At 39.8% G+C, this 23,491-nt stretch overlaps 1 protein-coding gene across 1 annotated transcript in view; it reads right to left on the bottom strand.

Annotated features, from left to right (window-relative positions):
* Positions 1–22,540, bottom strand: part of RASGEF1B (RasGEF domain family member 1B) — a 32,211-nt gene extending 9,671 nt beyond the window's left edge. Inside the window, exons 1-8 of the mRNA XM_025043839.1 lie at positions 22,424–22,540; positions 10,776–10,958; positions 8,983–9,105; positions 8,434–8,571; positions 2,441–2,653; positions 1,879–1,953; positions 369–464; positions 145–247 (exon numbers count right to left, since the gene is read on the bottom strand). Of these exons, the coding sequence (XP_024899607.1) occupies positions 145–247; positions 369–464; positions 1,879–1,953; positions 2,441–2,653; positions 8,434–8,571; positions 8,983–9,105; positions 10,776–10,952 (925 nt within the window). The 5' untranslated portion in view covers positions 10,953–10,958; positions 22,424–22,540. The remainder of the gene's footprint in view (positions 1–144; positions 248–368; positions 465–1,878; positions 1,954–2,440; positions 2,654–8,433; positions 8,572–8,982; positions 9,106–10,775; positions 10,959–22,423) is intronic.
* Positions 22,541–23,491: the final 951 nt, after the last annotated feature.

Raw genomic sequence — 23,491 nt, 5'->3', positions numbered from 1 at the left:
AAAGCATTCTAAACATTCTGAAACAATTGAGGATTACAAAGTACAGTTTACAGTAATAAAATGGAACTATTTGCAAATTTTCAGTGGATACATTTCACAGAACCTATAAAAATAAAGAACATGTATCTTCCAGAAAACACTCACAGATTATCGCCATCAAGGAATTAAAGTTGCCAATGTTAAAACACTCCCGGGCGACGTCAATGAAATACTCAATCATTCTTGCCCGGTGTTTCTTCTTTACAGGCTGTATAGAGAAAAAAAAAAAAAAAAAAGGAGAAAGATTATCCAACATGTGGGCACAACGGATGTAAAATAAATATAAAAAAATAATACAGAGCTAAGAGACAGAAAATTCATTTTCTCACCATGCAGATCTCTGTAGCAACCAAGTAGCTGAGGCGATTAAACCATTCCACATAAGCCTCTAAATTTCGTGTTTTCTTTCGTTCACTGTAGCAACTCTATAGGGAAAGTAAAGTGAGCAGATGAGTTGGAGAAAACAAAGCATGCATTAGGCTCCCATTTTTATTAGATATAGGTCTTTATTCTCAGTTTATGGATCAGGAGAGCTTTCTAGGATAGAAGTGTTGGGGGAGGAGGGGAAAGGGCAGGAAGGAAGAAGGGTGGAGGAGAGAATGAACGTAACACTAACATTCTTGACTCTCCCAGTAGAAACATCAAAATCCCATAATGTAGTCCATTGAACCCCTACGGTCTAGAAATGTACTTTTATGCATTCATGTCAGTGCCCTTCCCAACCACTCCCCCCGTTCCCCCCCTCCACGAAAACTATTACTCTGAGTGAAACTGTCCTCAGAAGCATAATTCAAATGAAGAAGAGTTTTGGCTGCATTTTAAAACAATCAACTGATTAACGGGATGTAAACATCACCTGCTATCAGCACAGCAAGGAGAAGATGAGCGTGCAGGGAACTAGAAATTTTTTTCTTAAAATTAAGTCTAGGACAAAATTTTGGAGCATAATGTAGCAAGAAACGAAATATCTTCCAGGGTAGATAAACGGAAGTCTACATCATCATGGTCCTTAACTGAGTAAATGACACATCAGTCAAAAGCCAAAGGAGTTAAGCTCATCTCGGAGTTCAAGGCCAAGTGCAAACAGGTTAATTATATTCCACTTTCCTTCCTTCCAAAAATAACGAATTAACAAAAAAGCGCAGTAGCTTTCTATTGATTGCAAAACCTAATCATCACTTCCTGTATGAGGGAAACTATTCTAAGGCCGGAAAACAGCTGCTGCTCCGACTCCTAAAGAGGAGTTCTCCTTAGTGGGTGATAAGAGTCTTTGCCTGATAATTCGAAATACTTCTGGAGATCACTGCGGGGGAAACTTCGTATATACATACATTGATTTTTACAGTCTATGCCCAGTGTTATTGTCTTTAAATGTAGGCTTCACTCGGGCAATAAACCTGTCATGAGGATTCACCCTGAAAAAGAGGTCAGGCCGTAAAGACCTTTACTCACCACGCTGGATGTGCATCCTGTCTTTACTGCCCTTGCTATTGTTGAATCATGAGCAGAGTATTTTCTTTCTGACTTAATCTGCTAAAACCATTATGCTTTTATCTCGTACCCGCATCACCACAAAGGTCTGCATCTACTTGCTTATTAAATTTCCCAATAAGGAGGAAGAAGAGGCCCAGAGTTGGTCATAGGGTAAGAATATTATAAAGGCACTTAGAGATCTGACAAGAAAAACTGCAATGAATTTAGACATAGATGTTGAAAAAAAGTTGCGATTTTAAAACCTAAAACAAAAAGTTCCAATTTCTGTCTCCTGTACCTACTATCATAGGCTAAGGAATTCCATTTTTGATTTCAGGGGTCTGGCATTTGGGGTAGACTGATTACCTTATCGTTGTCCAAAGGGTCCTTCTGCACAAATGCCTGAACAAATTCTTCTGGCCCAATGTAATTGAGCCTTTCCTGAAACACAAACCCAGCAGGTCAACAGGATTAGAGAAAATGAGAAGAAATGGGCTGTCAACTCTGTTTATCGGCTTTTAGCACTAACCCCCGCCCCCCCCTCCCCGCCCTTTTTTATGCAGTTTGTAAAATGAGCCTTTAACCCTAAGCAGAGGCAATGTTCTGCTTAGGTCAACACTACATTAGACTGCGAAAGGCTAAATGAGTTACGGAAAAATTAATTAGAAGGGGAAGATGAGGAAGATCAATCAACTCTTTGCCCTTAAGTCTTGTTTAGTATTTATTTTAAAGCGAATTCCCAGAATATCAGAAACATTTATTTATATTCAAATGTCTAAACAAAACCAGTTCCAGCTATTTCATAGATTATTTCCCATTTGGATTATTCTAACCTCTCCCGTGACATTACTGCTGACAAATGCACTGTCTAGTTGCCAAGGCAAACCAAGTCTGTGGTTGAAAAGAGCAAGGATGTCAGCAGTCTTACCAGCTCTATGTGAGTCAGCTGTTGGGCCATTGTGTAAGGGTCACTGCAGACGGTAATGATGTCCCTTTGTATGGACTGTGGCTTGGTCTTGAGAACTGTGAGCCGATCTGTAGATGTGGAGCTGATTTTTGCCAGGACTTCTTCATACTGGCTGAGTGCAGCAAGTTTGCGGATTAGACACTGGATCATCTGCTGGACGTTCTTCCTATATGTCTGCCGGGGAATAAGCAAAGGATCATATCCTAGCTCTGCACATCTATCTTCACCACTATGTGAACTCAGACTATGTACTTAAATAATTTTACCTTGATGGTGGAGAACCACCTTGGTCCAGCGAAGTTACAGGAGGATTCAGCCTAGTTCTAACAGTTTAAAAGATATGCATATACATAAGGCGTCTTTTCATTCCTATAAGATTTAGTTATTTTCTCAGGCTGCTCTTAAGAGCACAATTCAGGTGGGGCCATGAGAACACTGCGATGACATCTGAGATGAGCTACTGAAGGAATCCGGTGTAAGAAGAACCACATATAACTAAATGTTCTCTGGGCTGGCATAGGAATGTACTGGTTTAATTTTGGATTAAATTTAAATTTAAATTTGGATTCAAATGCATTGATCTCAAGTCAGAACATACTTTTCCTAACACTTTTTCTTTAGTGTCGTCACCTTCTTAATTTCCCCATCCCTATCATTCCCGATCTCATTAGTCTCAAGGCACAGACAGCTTCCTGACAAAAATACACCATTACTTCCCACTTGCCCCTCAACCACCTTTCTGACTTCCACTCATAACATGGGTGACCACAAGGACACAGTAGATGTTCACTTTTGGTGTCTGACCTCCACTTGCCTCAGGTCCATTTCTTTTGCATTCAGGCATCAGTGTTAAAGTTGACAATCAAACTCTTCCACATGGCAATTCTCCCAGTAATGCTACTACTGTCTGCTACCTTATTGGCTATTGTATCATGCTACAGCCACAATGCTTAAGAGAAACTGATTTCAAAAGCAATGTATGTATTACAGATCAATGTCAACTCCTTGAATTTTAAAAAACTTGTTAAGTCAAAAAAATAACTTCACAATCAATCAATCCCTGGAGTACACTTATCACGATATGAGTTATTAAGTTCTTTTATTCTTCCTTTTCTATTCCAAAATTGCCAAACAAACAACAATTATCCTTTTTGGTAAATTATCAGAGAAAGGCCCACGGGCTGATTCAGTGCCAGCACGGTCTTTAGATTCACGGCTTCAAAGGAGGGCAGTCGTGGGGAATTTAGAAAGGCCTGTTCATGCTTCACTACCTAAATAGCTCCTTTTAAAAGGTTACCACAATATCATTTTCTGAGATTAATTATCTGAAAATTAAATGGCACCTTACCTACAAGTATAAAAACCACATAATTTTACAGAGGCAATTTGGCTACCGGAGTATATCACAAAAACTCAAACGAATAGATATTAGCATACTTAAGCCAAAGAAAATTATGAATACATCTAGAAATGATCAATTCTCATAGTCAAGACAAAAAAACATACACAGCCTTCTTTTTCTTTTCTTCTTCTCTACTTGTCTGGTGTATATGCCACTGAGTTCTTTTAACTGGCCCATTAGATAACCTTTATTTCTCACTATATTCACAGACCACCCTAAATATCACGACTGAAATACCTAAGTGTTTAAAAAAATTGAACTGTCAAAAAAAAACTGTTCTTCACATAACATTAAGGTTATCAGTTTAGAAGATGGTATCTATTTGGTAATATGCTCGTCACTCAAAGAAAATGGCACTTTTTTTGGAATTCGAAGCAATTCGAGGTTGAATTGAGGGCTATTTTAAATCTCTTGAAGGGGAGTGGCGGCAAACGGGTGAAGAGAGGCAAAGAGTACGAACTTCCCGTTATGAAATAAGTCAGTCTTGGGGATGAAATGTATGCCATGGCGACAATAGTTAATAATACTGTATTACATATTTGAAAGTTGCTGAGAGTAAATCTTAAAAGTTCTCATCACACACAAAAAATTTTATAACTGTCTAGTGACAGATGTTAACTAGACTTATTGTGATCATTTCATAATATACACAAATATCAAATCATTATGATATATACCTGAAACTAATATGATGTTTTATGTCAATGATACCTCGATAAAAATAAATAATAAATAATAATAAATCCCTCGTCCCCATCTCCCTTGTCTCTTCTACCTTCATAATTTGAGTCACATTGAAAACCTATGAATGTAAAATGATTTCTTCAGTCTCCTGTTTCAAATGTCATCATAAATGCTCCCCAGGTGATTCTGATTTGCAGCAAAGTGTGAAAACCAATGCTCTACTAGCATATCTGGTAAAAGATTCTTATTCTACACTGTAAAAAATGCTCGTTTAGGGAAAAGGTAGTAGAGAAATATATAGTCGAGGATTCAGCTAGTGAGCAAAGCGGGGAAATATAAGGGGGAAGTGTATACGAGAATGTGGGAGGAAGCTATGCAAATAACAAAGACCTAGTCTGTGTGTGTGTGAAAGATCACGCATATATATGTGTGTGACCTCTTTAAAAGTTTCCTGCTGCCATCTGACTCCTTAAGAAACAAGGCTTTGTGTTGTTAAGCATGCTTCCTTACTGAGTCATGAATTGCTAAATATGTACTTATTCTTTTTTATAACTTCAAATGCTGGTGACAGTAATTACCTGGAAAATAAAGATAGAACAAAGACCAGACCCTTAAGAAAGAGAAAATTGCATTCTACCCACTATAGTCATTTGTCATGTAATTCAATCATTAATTTTATTTCATGTTTCTTGCAGGCAAGTCCTAATAAACCACTTCATTTTGGGCAAACCCCCAGGGGCTAAACATATTAAGCCAAATTATGTGGAACTGTCCTAGCAGATTCAGAAGAACCTGACTAAATTATATATGGGGCACACCTGGATTCATTGACTGCCAAAAAAAAAAAATATCTGTAAAGTCCCAGGCAAGAAGCAGCAAGCCCCAACCCAAGCCCATGCTCCTTCCTGTGGAGGGAAATAATTTTTCAGTAGAGGAAAATATTTTTTTCCTATTCCAGTAACTGAATAGGAAACAATCTAATCTGTTTGTTCATTCATTCATTCATTCAAATATTACTGAGTGCCTATTAAGTGCCAGGTACTGAGCCAGGAGTTAAGGAAGGCATGGTGGACAAAGCGGGTACAGCATGGAGTCCAGTGGGGAAATATAAGCCATAAAAAAGCAAGTAATTACTAATCACAGAGTGCTATAAAGGAAAGGGTGGTGAAAGCCTATAATGGGAGGGGGTGTGTGATCATGGTTGGGGTTGTGAGCGAAGGTCTCTCTGAGGAGAGACACTTAAGCACATGACGAGTAAGTGAGTGGCATGCCAAATAAAGAACTGAGTAAAGAACATCCACAACAAAATTTTAGAGCTGAAAGGGACATTAACACAAGAGTTATCTCTATGATTTCTAGAAATAAAGAAGGAACGAGGCATTTAGGGACTTGCCAAAGCACACACAGATCAACCAGATGCCAAGTGTGGACCCGATTCTGAATACTGGATAGAATTAGAAGGAACAACATCTCATTGTGAAACCCAACCTGATCAAAGCAGGTGACACCTCACCACTCAATCCTTAGGTCAATCAATTCCTTGATTAGACTTGGCTTATGTTCTCATCTCTTTCCACACAGAAAGCCATCTGAAAATCTCAAGGGTTTTCAAGGATTTGTTATTAACACAGGAATGCTGATAAGACTCCAGGTCAGAAGGCTGTTTGGCCCTTAGCACAGTTCCACCCAACCCTTGAGTGGCTTGATCTTATTAAAAAAAAAAAAGATCCAACTGGCCCATACTGATAGAAATGATCTCCCTCTCTCCCATGACAAGAAGTATAAGAAATCATCCATTGGGCACTTTCAGAACACTAACTTTTTATTAATGTTTATAAAAAAAAAGAATTTTAAGGTGTTCCTTTTGGAAAGGACCAAGTCACCATTCCATCTTTTAAAAAAGCAACAGAGGGAAAGTTAGCTGACCGCCATATCAGGAACCTACATACAACTTAACTGTTGTATGTAGGCACAGACTGACTCAGGGCTTAGCCTTCATATGAGAAACAGTTCTTGTGAAGTCACTAATCTTTTGAGCAGCTTGTTATCAACTGAGGTCACTGAGCCAGCATTGACCCTGCCCAGCAACCCAATAGCCAGCCCTTCTAACAAGAGATTTACTACAAAACTGCACTGTGATGCTTAACTTTGCCTTTGTGAATGAGAGACTGACCAATTCACACCTTGCTAGAAACTGTCACACAAACTGGCGAAATGATTATAACAGAGATAACTTGCAAAATGACTGTGGAAACCACTCCTTAGGCCTTATGAAAATATGCTGTCTTCAGCAGCAGGGCTCAATATAATGTCATAAGGGGACAGTAAAAGGGTTAATTACATTTTCATGAGAACATAATGCAGGCAAGCAAGTACAAATTTTTCAAGTGCTAATATCTTATAAAATTTTTGTCTGATTTTTTTTTTTTTAAGTCAGGGGAAATGGTATTAAAATGCATTCACCAGAAGTATACAGAGTAGGCAGGGTGTCCTATTACATGATCTCTACTGCACGCCTCTGAAAAAATGAGGTCTCAAGAAGGTTATTTGCAATTGGAAAATGCATTTTAAGATGAACAAAACAAGACATCACTACAATTGCCGAACGCTTCAGCTATCTTTTTCTATGTGAAAATTCTGTATCTGTGCCTAAGTGACTTGTTCCCAGGAGCTCACCAGTAACACAGAACTACAAAGACATCCTTGCCCAACAAGCCTCAACACAGAATACCAGCCCTCCAGGCCTGCTTCAAAGAGGATAACCTTGAATTTGCTGCAGCCAGTTAGCCCTTATCAAAGGCTCACCTGAGGGAAGCGATATTTATGAAAGGTTATCTAAGAGACTTACTTTCCATCTCTACCTACTGTAGGCGCTAGCCTTGAATCAACTTCCAGGCACCAGATGACTTGTCTTTGTCTTCTCCTCGCACAAAGAATCACCTTTGCTAATTTACACATTAAACCTGTGGCTTCCATTTTTATCAAGGAGCATTTGTTATAAACACTACACAGAGTAGTTTCCATGATTTCGTTCTATGTCCCCTACACAAAGTCTCTCATAAAAGTTTTTAAAAATCGCATTTAATTTAATGCCCTGAAGAATTATTATGCTTTCTCTTTTTTCTGACAGTGAAAATAATATAACCAATTGTAGCTCCCTTTTATTTGGAGCTTACACTCAAATCATAGCATTCTCATCCTACTCGACCAGTTCTCAATATTAGCATATTTGCTTTTTCCTTTCCATGGTACAAACTGTCTATATCTATTTTAAATATATTAACATACTACTTATTATAAGTTAACATATCGATGTTATTTATTTTATATCCATTAGTGTTTATATCTACCAATATGATATTTATTACCTAACTTGATATGTCAGTCCTTTTTGGAAGGAAGAAAAGTGTAAGTAAAGTAAAATTAAAACACACTTGCAAGGGAGTAGGGAGTAGAACAAAGAGGGTAAAAGAGGTCAAATATATGGTGACAGGAGGAGACTGGACTCTGGGTGGTGAAACTCATATAATGTTATTAACCAATGTCACTCCGATAAATTTAATTAAAAAATAAAATTAAAAACATAAGAGACCCAAAAAAGTACACTTGCAACATGAATCCTGTGCATGAATTGCCATGAATATTCCCCCAAATTAATCACATAAAACTCCAGATCATTCCTCTTTGAAGTGGGATTATAAAATCATCCCCTTTAACACACCAAACAGACCGATATGCTGTGTGGAGAACTTGCCCAAAGGTAAGACAGAAAGGAAGCAGCGGAGATTCTGATGCCTAACTCAGCATCATTTCCCACCAAGACTCTGCCTAAAAGTTCAAGAGGCTGTGCTAAATTCAGATTACCTACCTCCTCGCCACTGGCTATTCGGTGAGCCAGATCTTTTAAGTTTCTCATCATTCTTTCATCCCGAAAATCGTAAGGAAATGTTTCTGTCCATTCTGTCAGGAGTTGAAGGATCTTGGGTGCAATTTTTCTTATCTGGTTCTAGGGAGAAAAAGCAAATCTAATTAAGTAAATCTATCACCATGGATAGATTCGAATAAATAATTACTAAAGAAAAAAACCAAAAAACCTAAAAATAAATAATTACAAACAGTGTCGCTGACAAACTTCCACTGCAAAGTCTTTGGGACTGAAGAAGGTCTAGTACCCCGCCCCCAAGTCAATGCCAAGTGCCACCAACTTAAGGCAGGATCTAGGGCTCTTTCATGGTATTAGATTTGTCTTGTGCTCTTTATGCCATTCCCAACTCCCTTTGCATATCCATGATACGATTTGTGCACCTCAGCCTGGGGATAAGTCAGGGTTACTTAAGGAAACCAACTTCACAACATCTAAGCCACAGAGTTACCAAACCTAAAAGAAAAAATTTTACAGTTCAAAACATAGCATTACCTTATCGCTGCTAGGATCACTTAGCCTCTGGTGCTCAACACATAAGTGGCAAACTTTGGCCATTAGCTCATACGGATGCATAAATAACCGAGAACTGAGTAGAAAGGTAAATATGTACGTTCTCTGTGGCAAGAGAAAAAAATCATCATGGTTAATTTTCTCTAAAGCGAATATCTTTCCAAACATTATACATCTTATTTCATTAAGTTCTTTTGATCAAAGTTTATATGCTGCAGTTTCGAAAGTGATGCTTACAAGTAGTAAAACACTGTAAGATGGATGTCTCTTTTACCTTCTCATGTATCTTTTTCTTTAAACCATACTAAAAATAACAGAAGTGCAAGATAAGTTTAGCTATTAAAATTATTCACAGCACATTTTCACATCCATCCTCCAGAAGGCAGAACACCAGGACACATAACTTACTCTCATAAAGAAGAATGAAATTCAGCCGCAAGAGGTAAATCTCACTTAAATATACCACCCATAAAGAATCATGTTCTGTGTCCAAATATTATGGTAACTCAATAGAAACAAACAAAAAAAACACCCAACCAACATCAGCTCAAGAAGTCACCAGTGTGTGTCCAGTGTCGCACACTGAAGTGTTTCTGTGCTGTAAGAAAAAGTCAAAGGTGGGCTTTCAAGTAATCTATTTACTTGTCCAAAGGCTAAGCAATCAGATAAAATACAATATCGCACTATATGCTTTTCTTTAAACACATTGTCTCCCAAGAAGCCAGTAATGAAGTAGTGCTTATTTGTTATAATAGTTTCAGACTCCCAATGAAAAGAAAAATTCCATGGGTTCTTTTCTCCCCTTAGGCACCTTTAGTAACTCATAAACACTTACAGAGCTGAACAAGGGACTCTTTTTACTTTTGATTGTAAGTTTTCCCTGTGTGGCAACATATTTGAAAATGCTATGTAACAAATCACACACAGAGAGATAACTCAGTAAGAAACGTTATGTTGAATTACAGTGGCAAGCACGAACTATCCTTTGCACACCAAGGTCATTATTATATTTACAAAAACATGAATTTAGTGTCTAAATATTTTCATGAAATATTTATCAACAACCAGCTGTTGGTTGACAGGGTCAGCTGTAGCATAAGGGAAGGGGAAAAAACATCACTTGCTTCGGAATTAGAAAACCTGGGTTTGATTGCTGATACTAGGAGTGAGACCATGTGCAAATTACGAATTTCAGTTATCTCTCTAGCCTCTTGGAATTTGTGTGAAGACTGAGGAAATGTAAATGAATTTCTTAAATTAGAAAGTATTATCTATACAAATGCCAGTTATCAAAGTAAAACATAAACAAGTATGTCATCTGAGGTCCATTCTATACAGAATTGCACCCCGAATGTAATTCTTGTTCTCTTTGTTATGCATTTTCCCTAACTTCACTTTTCTCAGCCTAGTGATGATCTTGGAAACAAAAAGGCATTAAATATTCTGGGAGCATCCAATGTTCTCTGCCACGTCTATTTAAGGACCAAGGTATATGCCTGAATCAAGCAGGCATATCGGATACCTCCTTCTAGATGGCATCTGATTCCTACAATGTGGTACCAACCCTGAAAACAAATTGATATGGAGACAACTAAAATCTGAATCATACCCAGGCTCAATTTGATCTCAATGCAGTCAATAACCATATGCTATTTCTTATTAGAAAAAGTCTTAGCGGCCCAGATTTAATTCTGTAGTATCTAAAGCCCCTGACTACTATACCATAATTTCTGCCGAATACCAAGGATGTGTTTGAGAGGAACACGGATACCTACATCCGGATAGTAATCCACATTAGGTACTAGGTGCTGGATGAGTGCTTCCAGAGATCCAGAGAGGAGGTTGTTGTCATGGTAATACAACCCTCCACAGCTGTCTTCTGCAGACTGATAGAGGTTTCGGTTGTAACCGCTGCTGTCAAACATTGCTGAAAAGGGAGGCGTCTGAGGCATGCTTTCCTAAAATAAATGAAAAAGGAGAAAACATAGTGTCAGTAATATGCTGTCCAAAAGAAAAGTAAGCTTTAATAGGCAGTAGGCTTTATTTAATAGTAAGGAGCGAACAGGCAGTTTTAAAATAAGTTAGGTTCTGATACAACATCAGAATCCATCAGGAAGTGCATTGCTCTTTGAGTAACACATGTGTGTATACTTTTGAGTATCGAGCTCACTCAATGAAATGCCATAAGATGCTTAGATCAAAGGATCCAATCTGGACTTAAATTCAAGTCTCTGGCTGCCATATTCAGACATCAGTCCTTCACATTCGGTCATAAAGGTGGAGAGAACTGCACTTCACTTCGCTGTACCCCACTGAGGCAAACATTATGCTAAGGAGGAAATGTGTAAGCCTGCAAAGTTCTTTGGGCCATGTATTACATAATACTTAAGAAATACTGAGCTAACCCTGAGCATACTAGGAGATAACTACAACAAAAGTTGAAAAAGTGCAACTGTAAAAGAGGCCTAGAAATAAAGCACACAGTGTGTGTGTGAGCGTTTATAGATGTACGATGCCTCAAGAGATTTAACAGTGACTCCCCAGTTTTCACTGGAAGATGGGATGCTATTGATTTTCACCCCTTTTTGTCAAATTCTTTTGGGGGTGGAGGGCTCTATAAAGCCTCAGTTCTCAGTAAACACATGGGCTGAGAAGGCATCTGATTTGGAGAACAAGGAGTACTGTGACATTCCTCTTCATCTGTGTGCTTTGCAACTCACAAAGCCCTTGTGAGAGGATGTGCTGAGCAGAGGCCAGAGGCTATTAAGTTATTACTTGGATTCCTAGGGACAGAGTTCCCAGCCCTGAGAAGAGACTCCTGGGTTCTGGCAGCTCTTCTGGACAATGGAGGCATTCAGGAGCTGCCCAAACTGAGAGTTTCAGAAGTCAAACAATGAGAGGAAGCCAAACTCCAGCCTTGGGTTGACAGGAACAGGGTGCGTGGAGGCTGCAGGAGGATACAACCTGGGCTAATCCTTCTTTTCAAGATGCCAAAAGCCATTTGAATCCAAATGGGGGAGGGGTGTGGAGCCCAGTCAAAACTGGCACATCCCTCACTCCTAGCTCAACTGTGCCAGCTCTGAGGAATGGGGGCCACAGCCTCACAATATGCGCACATGCCTCCTGCATCGGCAGCAGGCGGCCAGGAGTGGGATGCTGGAAAAAAGCATCCAAGATAAAGCTGACCTGGCAGGTGAAAAGGGCATTTAGGGAAAGGAGCATTGAGAAAAAGAAATAAAGAAAAGGCTTCAGCATTTTGTACTCTGTCCCATCCATCCACACACCAGCACTTGAGGAAGACTGTAAAAGGATCCCTAAAAACATAGTCACGAATGGGAAGAAAGTGATCACTCTATCTGGGGAGATCTGTTAACATCGAGGTCATCACTGCTGTGCTTCTCCCCTGCGCAAGACACAGTCACAGCCAAAGGACAGGAACTATGGAATGTAAACGTTAACACGTGTGCTCCACACTTCATTGGTGAGACCTCCCACGTGGGACTGATGGTTAAATAACTAGGTGTTAACATTTTATAAGGCAATGGACAAGGTATGTTTCTGTCCTCTTCAAGTTTCAAACTTCCTCTGCCAGTTTTCTTTGAGTACGATTCATGTGCAATATAATCGTTAACAAATGGGTTATCTTTGGTAGGAAGAAGAAAAAGAGCCTGTCTATCCTTGCCCAGAGAAACTCAAAATGTCCTTAAACTGGGACACTGGGACCTGAGATGAGAAGCACCTAAAAGTTAGTTCTGAGAGCCTGGAGGGAATATAGATCTAGATTTGGTTACTTGCTTCTGGCTTTAAAAAGCTTTAGATGGTTAAAACCACACAGACCACATGGTGTTCTTCATGTACAGGATGACGAGTGAAACTCACTCTATCATGCCCTGGGAGTTTTGTTTTTTGGTTTTTTTCCTGCCAAGAACTATGAATTTTCCTTGATTTCTCCACTTAATTATTCATCACTTCTGAAACCATGGTAATAAATCAAGTGCTTTTGGGAGTTGGCTGACCAGGATTTGGGAATTTCAGAAAATGTTAAAGTTCAAAAGGACCATAAAAATCATCTGGTCCAGGATGGAAAATAGATATTTCACTTTCTAACAGCAGTCAACTAAAAGTGCTTGCCTAAAGGCGTGAAGATGAATGAGAAGGATTCAGAGGCTATAAGTAGGTGAGAGAGTATGTGTCCTAAGTCAGTGGTCACCCCTAAACTTTCTGGCACTAGGGACCAGTGCTCCTATGAGAATCTAACACCTGATGATCTTAGGCAGAGCTGAGGCAATGATGCTAGCGTTGGGAAGTGGCTGCAAATACAGATGAAACTTCCATGGCTCTCTCACTGCTCACCTGCTATGTGGCCCGGTTCCTAACAGCCCAGGGACTGGTACCGGTGTGCAGCCGGAGGGTTGGGGACCCCTGTCCTAAGTGATTAGCAATGACTACAAGACAGTCATGGGAGAAGCCAAAGCCCAGTGCCATCACGATCTGGTCCATTTCTTTGCTTTATAAACGTGCAGACTGAGACTACGGAAAGTTAAGTGAAGACCAGGCTAAGATCACACAGTGATGTGGCCACAGCACCAAGTGAGCCCAAAGGAACTCCCTTGAATCTCGCACTTCTGCTGCCTTCAGGTTATTAACTCTACGCATTAAGCCACAAAAAATCATGGCTCACTCACTCAGAGCTCCGTTTTAAGGAGTTGGCACCAGAAACCACCATTAAGTATTTGTAATTTTAATTATTTACTCCCATAAAGCAGATAAGGACTCAGATTTAGTGAAGTCCTCATCTGGCTCTTCACAGCCACGAAAACTTTGGAGTCGTTTACCACCACTGCCACCCATCCCCGCCACTGTGTTTTTCATCTGGAAAATTACTTCCAGTTTTGCTCATCCCTTTCAAAATTCTAAATTAGAACTATCAATTTTCTTTATAGCAAAGTTATTCTTAGAGGAATAGCAAAAGGCTTTTGTATCAGTCCTTGGAAATGTGTCATGCACAGGATTTGTTTCAGGAGGTACAAAATCTCAACACGTAGAAAACCCCCTCCAACCAGGCATCAAAAGAAAATATTACAAATAGCAATGGAAACCAAACAGGTAAGTTAATTGGAGTTACAGCTTATTATATTTCAAAATCAATTTTAAGAAGGTAGTATGTCAAAGGTCATTTTCTGTCTTCCAATTTGCCCAAAGTTCTGCTGCTCATCAGCTAATCTGATTTTCCCATGAGTGTTGAACTTGCACATATCAACTGCTGAGACTCAAGTCATTCTAAGAGACGCTTATTTATGCACACTGGTAATATTTTTCTACCTTGCCAGATACTCAAGATAGCATCTTTTCAATTCCTTAGGCCCTCTCCCTTCCTTAGCTGTACATTCTTCTACTATGGAATCCTGCGTGCTGGCAAAGGTCTCCACATTCCACAGTCCTTTACTTCTCTGGCTCCCCCTCAAGGGCCCTCATCTGTGTAACATGCTGGAGAAGGCTTTGAGAATGTCAGCAGCCACCACCTGTGTAAGGCTACCTGCCTACAAATGCCTTTTTGGATTCTACGGCCACCCTGGGAGACATCCTCACTGTTTTGACTGCACAAGAAGCTGAGGTTCAGAAAAACTAATAACTCACTTAGGGTTACACATCAGATAAGGGACAGATAGGGCAGGGTTTCAAACCTAGGTCTTCAGATATCAGGTTCAAAATTTATCACACTACACCATGTTATACTGAAAATGGTCTTCTCTGAACTTTTAGAGTTTAACCATCAAATGAAAAGCCTGTCAGTTTGTCCCAAATTGTAGGCTATTAGAAAAATTTATATATTTTATGTGTTCCACATAAATCCTTCCTCCAAAGATTTACTGAGGCCATTAATTACTCTTATTACAAAGCAATATTATCAACAAAAGTATTTAAGCTACTGACCTTTGCAATCAAAACATAATGCCATCTAAATAGAGATTTCAAAGATTCCTTTTTTTTTAACAGTAGAAAAGAATAGCTTTATTAGAAGCGATAGTACACTTCTAGACGTGGAAGCAGGCCTGAGCAAGAGAAGAGCGACTCAAAGCCCCAGAGATTCTAATATACATTTCTTTATATTTTCATATCTTTGAAATTGAGTTGCACATAGTCAAGTGATAAGAAAACATGTTTAATTAACAGTCTTTTTCGGCAATATCTGAAATAAAAGAGCATCTTACAATGGATGGCATCTTAGAGTCAATGAAATACAGTAATATTTGCTTGTATGTACTTTATAGATCTCTAGTAAAAAAATTTAATGAGACAAATGACCAAAAGAAAGATCATGGGTCACAGTATTCATCATTTCTGGGCAATCTCTACCAAGTGGCCAGTCCAGCCATTTTCTGGAAAGATCAACTGCCTGGTGTAATAGATGTATTTGATAAACAGGGGAAAGGTCAGCGGCATGGTGTAGAAAGTGCTGTTTGTGAAGCATATTTTTAAATACCTAAGAAGATAAACATAGTAGATTTTTTTTTTCCTCTCAAGTATCATCCACACCAAGAACTACTGTTTGTTCAGAATTACTCAGATTGGACATCCAGGACTTTAGTTCAACCTGCTTCAGTTTTGGAAATGAAAAGTCAGGCTCAGAAGATTAAATATTGGCTTGGTTCTTGTTTAAGAAAACAAATACAGTATTCAAGTACTGGACATGAGAATCCAGAGCAGTGTTTCTCCCTGGGTGCTATTAACTCTAGGAATCCTTAGCTAATGACTTCCTAGAGGAAGAAGGGCTAAGTGTAAGGTTGCTCCCATTTATTTATTTTTAAATCTCAATGCAGTTCTGATTTCTTCTTATCTGTAGCAAACCTTCTCTTTACAGGTTTCACAATATTTTCCGTCTCTGGGGTCCTATAAACTCTCAATTTACTCCTCTCTACCCTTTCCAACATAATCTCAAAATCAACTTCTCAAAGTTTGCCATGCTTCATTAGCACAAATTTTGCCCAAACCAACATATCTATCTATAGGGACCCGCTAACTCAAAATCTTGTTTAGGAAAAACAGACTCTTTTGCCAAAATTAGAATGCCTGACAGCATGAACTTAAATACTAGCATTAACTGTTAAGTCAAACTTCAAAGCAATTCATTACTTTGGAAAGAAAGATTTGTATTAGACACTTGAAAAGCTGCTGACTATTCAAAATGATACTTCTTTTGTTTTGAGAAGAGAGATTTAAATAGTCTTCTTTTTTTCCCCTAAATTGAGGCAGCCCTTTGGGATACAGAAGATGCAATGAGACAACGAAAAAGAGATTGTGTTTTTTTTAAACAATGAACCAGGCTAAGAGAAAGTTTAGCGGCCACCAAAATCAGCATGCGAATTACAGGTTCTGCTGGAAAACACCTCAAAGGGTAAAGATATATCCAACCCAGGTATGTAAGAGGAATGCTCTTAAAGTTAATTTGGTAAGCTGAAAAGTTGGTCGACAGACAAGATATCTTACAGGGGCAGCTAATTCAGTCACAAAGATACATTATGTTCTTCCAAGGAGCCTGAAAAAGTTCAGCCTGACATTGATCTAGCAGCAAGGAAACAAGCTCTGGGTGATTTAAGGGATGAATGGATTTGAAAGGCATGCCTAATGGTTTCAAACCAACTAAAGCACCAGATGAAAAGCTGCCTTTTTCTAAACAGCAGACCGTGTTTGAATTAGCGACTGCTTCTGCACAATGTTATTTATGATGAGGCAGGTGCATCAGGATAAGGTGGTTTCAGGTGACAATTCAAATTGGAAAAGAGGTCAAGGAAAAGATGAGTGTAGGAACTAAATCAAAAGTTATCCTTCAACATCTGCTAAGGATGCATGTAAATCTCTACCTGAATGTTAAGTCAGCATTTCCTTCTACAAGCAAGAAAAGGTAGGAGTCAAAAAAAAAAAAAAGGTGTTCTTCAATCCTTACTTCATTAGTGCTTCAATAAAATACTTAATAAATCCAATGCCTTTATATTTATCACTATTTTTAGCTTCTGTTCAAATGCTGGGCATGTGTCCCAATGGAAAAAAAAAAAAAAAAACAACCCATTAAGGTGGAGGAAGGCCTCCCTTACCAGAGCTAAATTTTGAAAGCATATTGTTTAGTAAAAAGAGGCTTAATTTAATATCCTGGAATGACTGGTTCCCCAATATCCATCTAGGTTCCAAAGGAACCCTGCACTTTGGTGAGATGCATCTTCTTCCTCTTTTCATTTGAGGTTCCAGAGTTCTGAATGAGAAAGACTTCATGCATTTCAGCTTTAAGCTAGTTGCTATCTCACTGGCACTACTGGATCTTAGAATACAAGGATTGGCTGCACGCTCATAGAGTATATCTAAGTACGGATTTGAGTCAGGGTGAAAGGCAAAGTCAAGTTTCTGACACTATCTAAAAATATGGCTTATTTGGAGCTTGCAAATGTCTAAAAAGATTATCTTCTCACTTCTTTCCTCAGCCAGGCAAAGTCCTAAAAGCAGAGATTTCTAGCAGCAGCTCTGAAAATTGTGGAAATGCTACACTTCTGCTAACCTCCTTGAAAAAAAAGAGGCATTGTGTTGAGAGTATAACATACAGAGCTGACAACTCAGAATCAACTCACTTCTTTGGCATGAGAATAAAAAGTAAATCCCAGATAAGTACATTCTTTGAAACTGAGCCCCAAATGTTTAGTAGATTTCACAATCAAGAGGGGGAAAAAAAATCAGTGTTTTTATAGAAAGGAAGTCCTAGTTTTCTCCATAATAATGAAATGGTGGTCTCATGTTCTGATATGTTATATAGGCTTCTGTACAAAAAATTAATTTGCATTTTGCTTGATTTGTCCTAGACGCTACTTCAAAAAAGTCCTTACTAATTCCTAATTGATAAAGGAAGAGGATTCTGACTCAAATAATTACTATCTTTGCTTTCTCTGGAAGAAAAACAAAGCTAACATCTGTCATCTTTTGTCTTGGGAATATCTTACTAGCAGTTTATTAAAACACAAAATGACATTTCAGTACATGGTAGCTGTAAATGGGCCTGGACAGTCATTTGAAACTTCTCTGTGAGATGAATCTTTACTGTGTGGGACCGGATCACAGAACATGTTGACATTCTTTATGCATTAATTGTTTTTAATCAGCTACAACTTCCATGCAGTTCCTGAGTTTAACAGTAGATGGCTCTACATGCCTTGTCTTTGAAAGGGTTGGTGCTTTCCAGCAATAACAGTCCATGCTGATTTAGAAAAGTAAAAGTACAGCTAGAGAGCTGGGTGGAAAAAAAACGAAAAATTAGTGTTCAGGATCTTGGCATACTGGACTTAGGAAAGTGGCATTGTTCATTCTGTACAGTTGAAAACATATACTGGCTGATAAAGCCCATTAGTCTTATTTCTTTAGGTCTTAGGTGCCCGTCTATGATGAGATTTAATTATTTCATTTTCCCAGGGGAATAAAAGCGATCCTCTAGATAATCAAAATCATCATTATCTAATTAAGTGCTGTCAAAAAGAACTTTCTAGGATATTGAAAATTTTCCCGTCAGCGATGTTCAATACAGTAGCCATTAGCCCCATGTGTTACTCACTGGGCACTTAAAATGTGGCTACTGTAACTGAGAAACTAAATTTTGTATTTTGTTTAATTAAACTTAAGGTTAAAAATCTCCATGTGGCTCTTGGCTATCACACAGAACAGCAAAGAAATAAGTAGCTGAGTCATCATTTATACATGATAGACCTCAAGGCAAATTATAGAATATCATATGGGGTGAACATCCTTTACTAAAAGGATGTATTTTTATACTTAGTAAAGACATTTAGTAAAGAAATAGAATTTTCTTTTCTTTTTGCATTTTACTATAAAAACAGTTACTGGGATAATTTTATTTTTTGGCTTCAAGTTCTTGAAAAACTACACTCATGCCTCCCCCTTCCAATTTTTTAGGTAAACAGAAAGATACTGGTAGTCCATTCGGTAAAGTTTCTTTGTACTTTCCCAGTGTTAAACTAATTTTCATACCAGGGTTTCCTGATAAAATTTATATCAATTGAATGATTTTCCAGATACAGACATATCTTGAAAATTAATAGGAAATATAAAAACCTAAGAAAACATGACTAGTTAAAAATTTAGTAAATAGTAACACTGACTTAATAAGTCAAAAAAAATTCCTGACTTGACCTTCTTAATAATTAATATTTTAAAATACACTTGCAGGAGAAAAACAAAAGCAAAACACAGTTCAAGAAAATACTAACTCTACAGAATTTTCATCAATAAAAAGAAACTTCACTCTCTTCTCCTCATTTCCATGCACTCAGAAAGTAGCTGAACATCTAACTACAGATCACTTCGTTCTTCATTCTTCCCCCACTAATATAGGGTGCATATGAATGAAGTGATAGTACAGTGAAATAAATCAGTTATTATAGAGCTAAAACAGACTCATAAATCATCTCATTCAACACCCCATCTAATTTTACAGATATTGCAGCTATAGGGAGAGACTGAGTGACTTATTAGGGCATCACATCAGCTAGGACCCTAGTTTCTATTCCAAAGGCAGAAAGCTGCCTGCCACAGCACTAGGCTACGACATCCGTCATTTTAGGAGAATGGAGGGTTGCATAGATCTAATTTTTTGTCAATTTCTCTTAAGAACCAAAAAAGGACAACTATGGTTTTTGAAAAGTGAAAGGGATGGGAAGGCAACACCTGAATTCAACCACTAACAACAAAATACCACAAATCTTAAGTAGTATTTTCAGCAGTACAACTGGTCTCTAAAATCTCACAAAATGTTAGGATGGCCTTTCCGTTTATTACTTGTGGCATCAGAATCAAGATTCTCAATCTCTGCTTCAGGGATTCCAGATTCTTCTCCCACATAAGGGAGAATACATTCCTTTCCCCATCTCCTGTCCAAGGTGATCATCTCTTTGGGGTCATCGAAATGCTCCACCAAAGTCCAATTCTTCCAAGTCACCTTCGGAGATTGATACAGTTGATCTTATCACTTCCTGTGCTATATTAGGTACTTTGCATAGCATAGACTGTCACCTAGCTTCTCCTCTTCAATATTCTGACCACTTCTCTTTTTCCTAAACAGGTGTTACTCAATTGATTTTTTTTGCCTACTGTAGTTTAATAGCTAGTAGTTAATTTTAGATTGTAAGAATGTGATGTTAGTATACACAATATACTAATATTATATATATTATATACTAAGAAATATGTATTGTTACGATAAATGATAAATACTTAAAAACATGTACCTAAGAATAAATTAAATTAGATGCTAAGTGAGAGGTGGAAAAGATGATAAATGTAAATGCTTTCTGGTGATTTTCTATTCCAAAGACAGTATGATCCCCAGGTATCAGGTGTGGTAGTACCAAATTAACTGTCTAATGGAGCACATAAAATGGAGCAATACTGAAAATGCACATGGGAGAAATAAATCCTAAGAATTTAACACTCCGTTAGACAATCAAAAAGTCCAAGGCCAGTATGCTTAGCAGCCAGAAACGCTGCCACCTCTAGGAAAACAAAGGATTGACGGACATGTAGTGGAAGAATGCCAAGAAGAAATTTGCGAATCAGCAGCTGATCTTCTCATCCTTGTTAGAAAATCTGCTCCAAAGGCATAACATATCATTGCTTATGAACCCTGATTTCTGTCAAAAGTGCCCTGGGTCCTCATTGGCTCAACCACCGTCTCCCCTCCCCTCCCCTCCCTCAAATAAAATAACTATTAACGATAGGGTCTAACAAGCTGCCACCTTTTTTCTACGAATATCTCAACAGCCAAGAATTTTTATTTTTGTTATTTCTTTTAGAGCAAATTCTACATTTGCTCTAAACCTCATTTGACCTGTTATTTTCCTCCCAAATCTCCCATAACCGTATATACATACTCTGGTTAATTGTAACCTCCCTATTTCTTAGCATAGGCTTCAAACCACGGTACAACTATGTTTTAAATTAAGGCAGCCATCACATGCCAAGCTCCAGCTACTCTTTTCGAGAGGAAAGAATAATTATTCACCCCATCTGAGTCTGACTGTACCAGACATTATTCAAGAGAGCGAAACCTTAATCCCTGGACTCTTCCCCTTTTAAAAAGCACCCCGTTTAGAGACCCTCCCTCGACCACAAGAGATCATCCAGGGCTAAATATAGATCTATGCACACCAGCAGTTCCTGATCCTCCTCACATGGTGCTGTTGACGAAAGACTCCTAGGAGACTCTTTCGGCCCAAACACACGTACACAACTTTGAGTGTATAGTCATCTGTACACACTGTATCCACCGAATTAATCGAATTAATCAGTGATGACAGATACATCAACATTCACAAGAGAAGTCGCATCCTAGAGAGCTCCGCCTGCTATTTACCACAATTGTGCGACCCTCTGCACTGTCAGAGGACTTAGCTACTTGCTTTCGCCTGAATTCGCCAGTTCGGTTGGGGTAAGATGCGAAGCAATATTCGAGTGGTACACAGACACACAGACACACAGTTACACACACACATACACACAAGAGCATACATACCCCCTCCGCGTTTCGCCGCCTTCTCTAGTACAGTACTAAGTTTTTCCCACCGTTGCCCTAGAAAGAGGAGCCTCCCCGCAAGCTGGCTGCCCTTGAGGCTCCCAGGTACCCCCAGTTCACGTTATTATCTCTTGGCCAGGTCACCCGCGGCGACTCACCTAAGCACGGGCAAGAGCAAGGCAACTCGGTGTGTCCCAAGTTCGCCAGTTCAACGGGGGATGAAAGAATATCACCTCGTCGGTGTCGAGCACATGACTTCTGTTCCCTTGTCCCTTCCTAAGTCAGACCCTAGCTTATAAGACTCCAACATTAAATATAAACTGGCCCCCCTCCACACACACACACACACACACACACAAACACGAAAATTAGCCAAGAAGTAGAAGGAAACCTAGCTGTGCACAGGAAGGGAGAATGAAGAAAGGATAGACATGACCAGAACTCAGACAAATCTTCAAAAACTGTACCAAACTAGAAACAGAAATCCTGGCTGCAGGATCGGGGCAAGAGAAACAAGACAAAATCCAAACCTTTCCCCACCCGAGCTCCAGAGGCTGGGCCCCGCACCTGTTGGCACCGGGTCCGCTCCTGGGACCGCCCCAAGGGCCCTCGGTGGAGGGACAGGGGGCTCCTCGGTCTCTGGCTTTTGCCAGGCGCTGTGCGCCAGTAAGAGCTCGCTCGCCCTTGGCTCTCCAGCGTCCCCGCTTGCGCCCGGCAGCCGGGGCACAGTCTGCGAGCCAGGCTGTCTGGGGGCGCAGCTCCCGGGCCGCCCGGGAGAGACGCGCGCGCAGCACGATCGCGCGTTCCCGCTGCGGGTCTGTGTCCTGACTAGGAAAACAGCCTCACCAGCGAGCAACCCACCTGCAGATGAACCCCAGGTCTTCGCCTTTCCGGCTGTTTGTCTCGCGCCCACAAGTGCCACCAAAGGACAGGGAGCGAAAGCGCGCGGGAAGAAGAGGGGAAAAAATCCCGCACAACCAGTCGAGCTCCTTGTTTACACTGGAACTACAGCCGGGCCGCCGCGCACACCCCCTTAGCTCCAAGCGCCCGCCTCCCGCCGCAACCCCGCCCAGCTCCGCAGGCGCGGACCAATCGCGGCGCAGCTCACCGCCCACCCCGCCACCGCCTCCTGTGCCTGGGACCGGCCCACGCGTCCCAAGGGGCGCGGGACTCCCCCAGCGCGGTCGCCGGGCTTCCCTCCCACGCTGCGGAGGCCGGCGGAGCCCGGCGCAGCGGTGTTTACCAGCGCTGGTTCGGTTCGCTCTGGTCGCGTGCGTTTTCGCCGCCGTACACCTGCGTGTGTGTGTGTGTGTGTGTGTGTGTGTTCATCCACCTGTGTAGTACCTGTAAATACCGGCCCGACTCGTTATACAGTATCTATTAACATAATTATGAGCTAAGGTTTACTGTCCATGTAACTTTCAGAAGAGAGCTGGGAGCGATCACAAAAACATTTGCTCAGCAATTATTTACGGAGAGCCTGGGTACTAAGCATTGTGGAAAATGCGGGGGGCACACTTCAGGCAAAAATAGGCTGGTCCCAAAGGTTACCCAAACAAAATGTAAAATTGCGGCTGTTAGAAGTTCCACAAAGGAAGGGAACCTGTGCTGTGAAACATGATTCTGGAGGCAAAGACGGGAGGTCAGTCCTCAGTAAAGGCTGTGTTGTCACGGTAACCACATACTTTATCATTGGATACTTGATAACTATTTTAGAAAAAAGGTAAAAACCTCAATACTTCACCTTGTATAAATAAAAAGAAACTGGAGGGAAGAAACAATGGAAACAAATAAGGGAAGAAAGAGACTCAAGGAAAGAAAAAAACTTAAAACGTCAGGAGACTCTCTTGCCAGCTATGTGACCTTGAGTAAGTAAAGTAGCTTTTCTGAGCTTCGGTTTTTCCCATACATAAAACAACACTATTCATA

Source organism: Pteropus alecto, unplaced genomic scaffold (assembly GCF_000325575.1).
Source record: "Pteropus alecto unplaced genomic scaffold, ASM32557v1 scaffold161, whole genome shotgun sequence".
NCBI classification, from domain to species: domain Eukaryota; kingdom Metazoa; phylum Chordata; class Mammalia; order Chiroptera; family Pteropodidae; genus Pteropus; species Pteropus alecto.
Note: the sequence above shows the minus strand (reverse complement) of the source record. Positions and strands in the feature narration are given on the sequence as shown.